The following is a 10,701-nucleotide window of genomic DNA, read 5'->3' as shown; positions in this document are numbered from 1 at the left end:
GTACAACAGGACAAAATCACATTGCCAAAGTCAATAGTTCTTGTATAGGCGAGACCTATGGACTTTGCCAACGTTTGTTTCTGTAGAGCTGTGTTCTAGAACCTAGTGTGCCTCGAAGTTCTCCCAATTTTGGCACACGCCAGAACTGATTCAGGAAGAGGGGAGAGAGAAGTTATGGGCCCAGCTCTAATAGTTCCATAGATTAAATTTTAGACAATAAATCAGATTTTAGCCAATCGAGGGGAACTTCACTCACGAAAAACTGGTGGTTCTGCTCATACACTTAGCTGAAAAGGGAAACATGAAGCAAACTTCTCCGCACCCCCACAGAGAGGCACTCGGCAGTAACAGGGAGTTTCTTTTCATTGTTATCTACGAGCTCAGCCTGTAACTTTGACAGAGAGCTGAATAGCGCGAGCCCCTCCGCCCCCTCCTGTTCCTCTCATTGGCGTCATGGTGGAGAGGAGCTGGGCGGAGGAGCCGAGCCCCTCTCCCCCGGCTGTTGTTGATAAATACTGGGGGCTGCCGCTCGCTGGCAGAACCCCAGCTCGCGCTCACACTGCTCCTACTCTGCGCGTGACAGGACCATGGAGAGCTCTCGCGTGCTGCTCGTCGCCCTCGGGTGTTGGATGCTGATGCTGGCCTCGGTCTGCAGCCAGGAGGACAGCACGGAGCTGGAGACCCGGGCGCTGAGGGACTTCTACCCCAAAGACAGCCTTCCGTCCAGCGAGAAGGAGCTGGTGAGTACTGGGCGAGCCCCCGGGGGGTGCTGGGAGATTGTTGTGCGAACCCAGGTCTTTGGGCTTCACCGCTGACAGCCTACTCGCTAGAACCCCTTTTAAGTTGAAGCGAACTTCATTCTGTGCAGATATGGAACTGAAAAGCGACAAATCAAAGGTACCTCTCAGTTAAGCTGGAGTATTGAGAAATTAGACGATTGACGGCGACAAAAGTAGCCACTGTTTTTGGGAATCAGCCAAGGCTTAATTTGTGCAGGAGGACTGAGCCTTTTTTGTGGGAACTGAACTTTATTTCTCATCACCAGACTTTGACCAGAGCAAGAGAGAGAAGGACAGAAAGTAGAGAAAGAAAAAGAAAGGGATGGGTAATAAGAAAAGGAGAAAGGAGAGTTTAAAAGAATCTGCAAGAGTGAGAGAAGTAGACAGGCAGGTAAAAAGGTTTAAAGAGAACCAGGCAGTTCAGTCAAGATTAGGCAACCTTTGTATTCTGTAACCCCAGTACCCAGCAGCACCAGAGGCGACCCCTGGACAACAACTTTCAAAACCTGCACTTATTTCTTTTACAAATTAAGTACTGGACTTTGCCCTCATTTGAAGCACATGTAGTGCATACACTTTGTTAAGTTGACCTCAAAGCATCAGTGAATTATACTTTTGGATAACCCATTCTTTTTAATTCTGGCGAATAGATTGGGGAACGCAATCTTTACATGAAACAGCTGAGTATTTGTTTTTATTTACGTATATGATACTGTGAGCACCAAAGCGTAAGAATATGTTGTCTAGTGGACAGGGACACCTTAAGGCTGTAGGGGGCCCTGGTCCAAACGTATTTTAGGGGCTCCTGTTCGGAACAGCATTGAATGTATGATTACGTTTCAGCTCATTTATGCTCTCTTTGACCACATCACTGACAGTGCACAGGCACACTGGTCACAGTTCTAAATGTGTTTACATCTAAAATGTGTAACTGCAGCAGCTCACTAATATTGCTGCAAATAATCTCTGTAACATATGAATATGTGAGGTCATTTTATGATCTAATAGAAACTTTTTTATGGATGTTGCATGAAACATAACCGCCACATTTTCCATGCGAAAAGTTTGTAATTGACTCTCACAGGTCACCCACATTAAAAAATAAATGAAGGGAAAACGGTATTGGAAACAATCTGTTTAAGAACAATTCAAGGTCATCAGAGCAAGACTCAGCAGAACAGATCTGGTTCAATTAGGGCGCCCCCTGATTGGCTGGGGCCCTTGGTCAGAGTCCACTTTGCCCATGCCTTAAAACGTCTTTGCTAATGGATACATTAGAGACACCAGTACATGGCTATGAATACTGACTAACATTCATTTAAATTGTGTAGTCTTGGCAAATCATTTTATTTCTCGGTGCCTTAGTTTCAATATCTGCAAAAAATTAGGAGTCACTAGAGGCAAATCAGTTGTTAACTGTGGCTACTCAAGAAAATTCTTTCAAAATAAACTTCCTCAGTTGCCTCAAAATTGCAATCAATATCTGGGCTTCGCAATAAATACCTCTCTGTGTGGTCTTACTAATGCTTGAGTCGATTGGAGGGCTAACGTTCTGACACTAGCCAGCTTTACTCACTGCCTATGACTTAGTGTATGTACCAAGTACCTCCAATTCTGAGAAAAACCAAAACTTTGATATACGCAGCACACAATGCATTAACATTACCTCATTATTTTGCCATTTTTACACGTTAACACTATCTGGGCACACCTTTCACTTCATTAGTAGCAGTCTGACACCCAAGAAGAGTAATAAGCTACAAACTGATGACCAATCAACCTTTGCGAAGGACCTTCCACTACGCATCAACACGTGTTGCTTCATTTTCAGTATACCTTGATCCATTTGAGCTAAACATACACATTTTTGTTAAAATCTGCAGATTATGCAGCACATGATGAATCACGCCACAACTGCGACAAGTCCGTAACTATGCAAAAATAGCTGAGCCGCAAAATTGCCTGCTTCCATTGGCCCTGGGTACAAGCCACCGTCCTGTATCATCTCTCAAAGCTTGTCAACTACATCAAATCATATCTAAGCAGGGTGCAAGAGGGATAATCATTGAACGCCTCCGAGTGATGTCTTTGGCTGACAGATTCAAGTTTGACGTAATACCTCCTTCAGACTGTGGTACTGTGCTAATTTGAGTTTTTGGTTAAAATGTGTATGCCAAAATTGGATGTTTCCCAGGAAGGATCTGCATAGGCACACCTTCTTTTTGAGCCTTGACTCTGAAGTGAAATGTTTTGATAAATGGCCGCAGTGGGGTGCTGTTATGAGTCTAGGTTTTTGTTGAGAAAGAAATCACTTGTCTTTCACCATACAATTAACGGGTATTTCCTTTTACTACTTGTTGTACATATGTCTTTAATTCACTTTCATCTTGAAGCTTTTGGGGACCACAGTCAAGACATGTTTTGGAGGTCCCTGTTTAAAACAACATTGAATTATATTACCCATTTATTTTCTGCTAATTAAACCCACATGATACCAAATATCATTATATGCCAAACTTTCAGTAACAGGGTCACACATGAAAACTTGAAATATATCTTACCCAGAGCTCAAAAATCCTTAAGATAACAATAGGTAGAAAGAGACTGAATTAGAGTAACACTCAGACAGAAATGGGGGAGAGAGAGGCTAGGATAGCAAAATAGAATAAATAAAGAGAAGTTTCACGTTCTCAGGGCCACTTGGAAGGTATCTACGTTGCCCACTCCTTTAACATCTTCACTGATTTGCCAGCAGTGAGCTGACTACTCCCTGATGACAAAATGTGGTGTGCTGGATATCATGAGTTTGAATTCAGCCTCAGCCTTCCATAGATAAGAAAATTGAGTACCATAAAGTAATGATGACCTCTGTTATTTACAGCACTTAAGAACAAAATGTGTGTGTTATGTAGCTCGTTGAGAAATACAATAGTGTTATTGATATTACATGTGCATGCTGTGCAAACATTAAAGAGTAACTGACGTGCTCCCCAGTATACCTTGGTACCTACATCCAAACTTAAAACATTCAAGTCCAGTCAGGAGTGTTGAGGACACCTTGAAACAGTAATGTCTGAGTGAATATAAGAAAAGGAATACGAATGATGAATGAATGTCTTTCTTCATCCTGTTGGAATTTACATTGATATAGCACTTACCACCTCTGACGAGGCGCATTGCATAGATACTAGTCGTGGCTGCAAGGCCAAAAATAAATACAGCCCCAACTTCGCGAACCTCATCACCCAATGTTTGGTGACATGTAATAACCATGGAAGAGGTATAGTCCCTAAACAAGATGCCTATCTTGTTACCTCTAAATTATATGGAACCATGTTACGGAAATTAGTGGTACGTCTTGGGTTTTATGGTAATGAACAGTTTCCAACTGGTTAGAATCCCCTCCCAAATGGAGGACTCACCTGTACCAGCCGTCGCTGTCTCATTTACATGAGGTCAAACCTTGCCACGTCTAGCAATAAATGATATTTTGGTGTTGCCAGTGGTGACTAGGCATACACCACCTAAAGTAAGATCACTTTGTTCTCGTCTTATTTAGGTGATGTATGCAAATAGAGCTGGTGGGTCTTCCTGGGATGGTGTGAGGTTGTCTCCCTCTTTATGTTGAAGGGCACAAGACCATCAGCTTCCGCCAGTACATGCTCATGTCCGCCTTACAAGGCTTACATGCAAAAGCATCTCACTCATTCATATTTCCCACCTATAAGGGATTACTCTCTGTATTCCCTCTCCTCCTTGGCCTTACCACCAAGTGGAAAGCAATATCAAACTTCATTCATTTTCTAACCAGGGTTGTGTACATTTCTTACGTCTGTGAAAGGAGGGATGATAGGGAAAATACATTAAATGGGAGCTTGTCTCAAATGCTAGAGCCAGCAGTAGTGTGACTGTATATATGTGATATTTAATGCATCCTAATAAGTTAAGTTTTTGTGAGCAAGTGTTCTATTAAACACACGTGTTATTGCAGTGAATGGTCGCGTTCATAGTTATCATTGTACAGCATAACCAGCTCGATCTAACCCTGCTGACTGCATATTCCAAGTTACAACTACTTTATAAAGACCATAACTGACCCATCACTTACAAGGCTGTGAAATGTGATTGTCTTTTTGATTCTGTAAAAATAACGTTGTTAATAACTCCTCATCATGAAATACTGCATGGCAAGAGACATATATGCGAGGTAAATATGCAGGGGGTAATATGCCAGGCTTACCATTGTTTAAGGAGGGCGGGGCTTAATTATCCAGATATGGGTCTGCCTCTTGTAAGCCTAAGCCCCTCCTCACACCCAGCAACGGTAATAAATCGAATATTACACTCTGCACATCTGCATATATAATATAATAATGAGGTTCAGTTTCCAGAATGGAAAAGGTCTGATCACTGAAGGTTGTTCCACCTGTGACCTCTAGGGTGTATTTCAGTTTGCAGGGCAAAATGTAACCTTACACCATGAAGCCGAACTCTTTGCCCCTTCCCCCAATGAGCAGCACACAATCTGCATGCACCCTCTCCACACATCAAGGCCTTCCACATGGTAACTATACCAGGCAAACACAAGGACGTGTGGGAAGTGATGGGGAGAAAGACCCAACGTGTGGGACTCTTGGGCTCCTCTCTAAAGGGCTGGCTGATCTGGGGTGGCGCCAAAAGAGCATGGACAAGAAATGTTCACAAAAGCAGAAGTCAATATATAACGTGCAATGCAAGAGAAACATTCATGTTTTCGAATCTTATTTTCCAGCTCGGGGCATTGCAAGAAGTGCTGGAGAAACTTCAGAGTAAAAGAGTGCCATCCTGGGAGAAAAAATTTGGACAAGTTCCAACGGTAAAAAAAAAAAAAACAACTTGTAGGTTTTTCAACTCTGGCTTCAGGTTTTTGTTTTTTTATATAACATGTTGTGTTGAAACAAAATTAGCAGCGCGAAGGTGTGCAAATCAGTTTCAAGGTTTCAAAAGCATTGATCATGCTTTTGAAAAAAAACACACATAAAACAATAAGTTAAACTTTGTTAATTTCGAGGTAGCTTTCCAAAATTACTATATGCCAGCATGGCGATTGTAGTCGCTGCATGTATGCTACGACCTGGACTTTACATGTTTATTCAAATGTCGACTCACATGCCAGTGCTAGGTTTGCACAGTGTCTGCTATGCCACCCAGCTGGGTCTTTTTTCAATGCCAGATAAATCAAACAAGCAGCGTAAAGGCGCCCTAATGAAACACTTGCAGACATTTATCACCTCCTGCTGTAAACGCTCTACCGCTGAATCCTCATTAAAGTAAAGAATATTCCTCTTGATCATGATGGACTTTAGAAGTAAAAATAGAGCCCTTTTACCTCTAGTGGTAGTTGTACAGCACTAAATACCTCTATATTTCTTCCTTTATTCGAAAATAGCGGCAACATTTATCATTAATCTCAAATTTTCAGCAATAATGAATATTTACAATAGCGCGGGATTGGAGAGGTAATCTTAGATATACCACTTGCAGTCTTTCCTATGTAAGAATACAGGGCCATATTATCAAGGAAGCTGCGGTAGTTTATCGCCGCTTTACCGGCAGGAAACTGCCGCTAAAGCGGCGATAATGGGCTTGATAATATGCGATTCGAATTTCAATCGAAGCCCAGGTTAGATGTTCACACATCTAACCTGGGCTTTGATTGAAATTCAAACCGCATATTATCAAGCCCATTATCGCCGCTTTATCGGAAGTTTCCTGCCGGTAAAGCGGCGATAAACTACCGCAGCTTCCTTGATAATATGGCCCACAGTTCACAAGTCGGTAAGGTAGGCAATGGAGTGAATGCTATTGAGTTGGCTTAAGACAGCAAGGGCCACATGTACGACAAAGTGGCAGAGCGTGTCGTTAGCCTCCTGGGCTTAACGACATGCTCTGCCACTTCGGAAACGCAAGGCTGCACCATATTTACAAGAATGTAGTGCAGCCTTGCGTTTCCCCCTGCGATGGTGCTAAGTTTCACTACGTAGCACCAACGCAGGCAGAGTGCAAGGCTGTCTGTGTGCAGGGGAGGATTGGTTATGTGTAGGAAGGTGTCCCTTCCTCTACATACATACATACCCCCATTAAAGCGACAAAACACGTGTTGGCTGTGACGTTTGACAACTAAAAGGCAAGAACTCCGAAATAAAACGGAAAGAAAGAACCAACTGGAATTGTTCAGAAATTATTGTGCATGATGACGATATAATGCATTGTTCACAATCATAAATAGGGAAACCTGGTTTTGAAAACTTAACGTGTGCTGGGGAGTGAAGTATATTGTGTTTGAGTTGAGGCTCAAAATGTTTAGAGTTTTGTGGTTCTCTACACCTTTCAGCACCGTCTTATACAAATGTTACAATTCCTTAAATAACTTGTGTAATCCTGCCTAATAGGCGCCGTAATCCTAGTAATAATACCACGTTTCTAAAGTTTTTTCATGTGTGCTGCTTCATGCAGCACACAGGAAGGTTACAAAATGGCATTTTTAAAAAGGTTTGTTTATGTAGAGGAAGGGATACCTTCCTGTACATAAACAAACCATGGCAGCACACATGGAAAAAGCAAAAACGAGGAGAAATAATGCATGTCTCCTCATTTCGCCAACTTAAGATCAGGGTTTTCCTGGTCTTAAATTGGCTCTGCCACCTATGTATGCCATCATTTAGACTGCGCCATATGACTTACCCATGTTATTATTCTTTGCAGTGTGATGTCGGAGAGCAGTGCGCAGTCAGGAAAGCTGCACGGATCGGCAAGTTGTGCAACTGTCCCCGTGGCGCTGTGTGCAACTTCTTCCTGCTAAAGTGTTTGTAAACAAAGAGAAAGCCGTGCCCTGGCAGCTCAAGAAAAGAAAGTGAACTTTTGACTTCTGGAGTCAAGGAAACAGCAAGCAGCAGGAAGGAGAGAAGTGTGTCCTGCCCTCCAGCCCGGGTGACTGTGGCCTCTCCTGCAGGCTCCATCGTGATTTTAAACCTGTTCTTGTCCTTGTTTCGGTCGTTTTCCCAGTCCGCACCTTCACCAGATATCCTATATGTGAAATAAAAAGGAAATGTCCTCTTTTGTATTTATTTCTCAGTATCTATAAGCTTCTATGGTGATGTCATTAAAAAGTGGCGCAGCTTTAACACACAGATCACAAGACCCGCAGCCAACCAATAACACCCATGTGTCCAGCCATCGATGTCAGGGGGTTGCTGTTTTAACTCCTTAAAAACCACACATACAATGGGGACGAGCAATAACAATGACAGAACAGCACCTCAATCATTGCAGTGTACAAACACTTACCTGTATGGTGAAAATCAATGTCAAAGATTCAAATGTAACACTGCTCTGCATTTCTGCCCAAAGGCAGATCAGTGCAGGGCCTAACTGCTGATGTTTCTGAGAGCTGGAAGTATTTACTGCCTGCCTGTCTTTGATTGGCTGAATTTTCATGGGGTAGTGTAGCTGTCTTCATTGGTTTTTAGCAAATGTACTTTAGGCTGATTAACAACATGGGATGCTAACAAATACAATGTATTATGGCATAAGGAGTATTGCCATTTATGCGGTATTAACAGTTATGGGGTATTACCACATATTGGGTTTTATCACATCTACGGTATTCCACATAATGGATAATGTTACCAAGCTCCAAATATGAATATGCAGTTAATTCCTGTGGCAAATAAGATTCTGCTAAATGTCAGAATTACTTCCATACCCTAAACGAGGGCCTACGTGTACTGTGTGCCACCGAGGATCACAGGTGCAACTAGAGTTGTTATCTATCTGGGTTGGCCTACCCACTTTGAGTGTGGCATAGATGTTCATTTCAGAGGAAACAACTTTTCAGGGGCGTTTACATCTGTGCATAGTATCAAGTCAGTAGATACTGCAGCATCCTATAATGTTTTCAGGTTTACAGAAAGCTTAGTGTAGTATTGTTCAAGTTTGACTTAAAAACGAAATAGCAGCACTAGACTCATGTCATGTTCTGGCTAAGACACCTTAGGGGTGTACTACATGCCACATGTTAGTATCCGGTTCAATAGCACCTTCTTCTTTAAGTATTAGTCAGAAGATAAAAAGAGAGCTACATAGTTTTTTTTTTAGCTTTTTTAAATAATAACTTGAATTTCCAAATTGATAAGCCCTTTTTGAAAAGCCATTAAGGACACTACCTTAAGGATGAGTTCCATTGCTCCTTTTATTTCTCTTAAGCTATTTGCTAAAACACAAGTGTGTTTAAACCTAGAAAGTAGGGGTTTTAAACTAAAGTTATCTTGTACAGGGTAGGCAGTAAGGCCCTAAAATTAATAATCTGTGACTTGGTACTGGCTATCTGAATTTTGTTTGAACTGCATAAGATTATCTAGTCGTAGGTGAATTTCGAGATCTAATGAATCTAACAAACACTAAGTCCAGACATGGAGGTTGGAGCCTTCTTTGTAGTTGAGTGTTGATTCCTTCTATGAGCTACTAGGCCTTCACTGTGCCCTCAAGCTCCAGGTCAGGCCGCCTGGTATGACCCCCAACACACCCTAGGACCGCACCCTTTCTTTAGTGCCAACGCCCCAAGACACTCAATCTAGCATCACTGACTAGAAGCAAAGCAAAGCAAGGAAGCAAAGGCCCACAGGCAACAGCATCCGCTCACAGGTGCATAGTGCCATACCTTCACAGGGCTCTTTGTTTTCAGTGTCTCACACTTGGGCTTTGAAATTTGGAGGGATAGATACCTATATTTTATTATTAGAAGCGAAGTGTGATTTAAAGACTTCTGTGTTTTTTGCCTGAACGAGTGAGAAATGAATAAAGAAATAAAGATATACAATTGTTGTTGGTGCGTATCCCGTTTTTGTTGCACAGGAGAATAAAGGTATCTCGATAGCAGGAAATAATTGCAATTATGCGGAGCCTATGACATGCCTGTGAGTAATGAACAGGCCTGGCCTTTTCTGACAGGTTTGGCTGTCATTATCTGCGCTGTCTATTGTTGTGGAAGTCATTGCATACTAAGGCGAAGGTTTACCTCAGCATTTCCTTCTGGGAGCGCATCTATCGCCTCCGGGATCATTAGCTCTGCAAACACCTTGTTTTGATGGGGTTCACAGAGGAGTCGAGGCAGCCTGGCAATGTAAACAGTCACTCTGGGATGGGATCAGAGGCAAAGTTTATTTTTGACGTACACTGCATAATGGATGGGTTTTTCCTGGTCTGTCATCGCCAACATGCTCATGGATAATTGCTTTGCTCGGCTGCTTCGCTCTCGAGTGACGTCACTTCTAGCACGCCATCACGTCTCCTCCAGGGACCACAAAAAGAGGAGCAGAGATGGTAACTGCCTCCAACCTCTAGGCACATCCGATTACCCTCACAGAGCTGACTCGTGGTCAATGATTCGCCACACATCTCTGTAAGAGAGGCACTCAAGGCCCCATGACCTATTTAAATAGAGCCCATCATTTGGCATGGGCAAAAGGCTTTCACAGAAACCCTTCAAAGTGGTTGTAAGGGCACGACTGTTTTTGAACTCCTTCAGGAAAAAAATCCAGTCAGACAAAAGATCATTTTGTTGGTAGATTTTTTAAAGTTTAGTCATTCTATCAATTTGCGTGAGAGTGAGTGAGAGACAGCCAACACGTGTTTCACCCCTTTACATGGCCATCCGGCCTGGGGCTTCCTCGGGGCGTTAAAAGAAGGTATATGAGTAAAGTCGTCTGGTTGGATGGGTCCGGTACTTTCTTATCAAAATCACTGTCGTAATGGCAAAACATTCGGATCTGTTTGGAAGTAAGGTCAACGGAAACCGTGACGTGCATTCCTTTGGATTTCACTCTACTCCCCCTTCAATGGAACCCAAGGGATCCCTCTATTAATCTTTCTTGTGACTTCCGGT

At 42.6% G+C, this 10,701-nt stretch overlaps 1 protein-coding gene across 1 annotated transcript; it reads left to right on the top strand.

The window, feature by feature from the left end:
- The first annotated feature begins 587 nt into the window (after window positions 1-587).
- On the top strand, window positions 588-9,639 carry LOC144825282 (cocaine- and amphetamine-regulated transcript protein-like). The gene is made up of 3 exons (XM_078684115.1): window positions 588-740; window positions 5,551-5,634; window positions 7,524-9,639. Exons 1-3 carry the CDS (start codon window positions 588-590, stop codon window positions 7,629-7,631), a joined length of 345 nt encoding a protein of 114 aa, XP_078540241.1. The 3' UTR covers window positions 7,632-9,639.
- Window positions 9,640-10,701: the final 1,062 nt, after the last annotated feature.

Source organism: Lissotriton helveticus, chromosome 3_1 (assembly GCF_964261635.1).
Source record: "Lissotriton helveticus chromosome 3_1, aLisHel1.1, whole genome shotgun sequence".
In the NCBI taxonomy this organism is placed as follows: domain Eukaryota; kingdom Metazoa; phylum Chordata; class Amphibia; order Caudata; family Salamandridae; genus Lissotriton; species Lissotriton helveticus.
The sequence above is the reverse complement of the archived record's forward strand: the minus strand, read 5'-3'. Positions and strand labels throughout refer to the sequence as shown.

Bases quoted from the DNA above. Each gene is read 5' to 3' on its own strand.
- LOC144825282 (XM_078684115.1), top strand. From the start codon at position 588: ATGGAGAGCTCTCGCGTGCTGCTCGTCGCCCTCGGGTGTTGGATGCTG. The intron at 741-5,550 runs GTGAGTACTGGG...CTTATTTTCCAG, and splicing joins CGTCCAGCGAGAAGGAGCTG to CTCGGGGCATTGCAAGAAGT. The intron at 5,635-7,523 runs GTAAAAAAAAAA...TATTCTTTGCAG, and splicing joins AATTTGGACAAGTTCCAACG to TGTGATGTCGGAGAGCAGTG.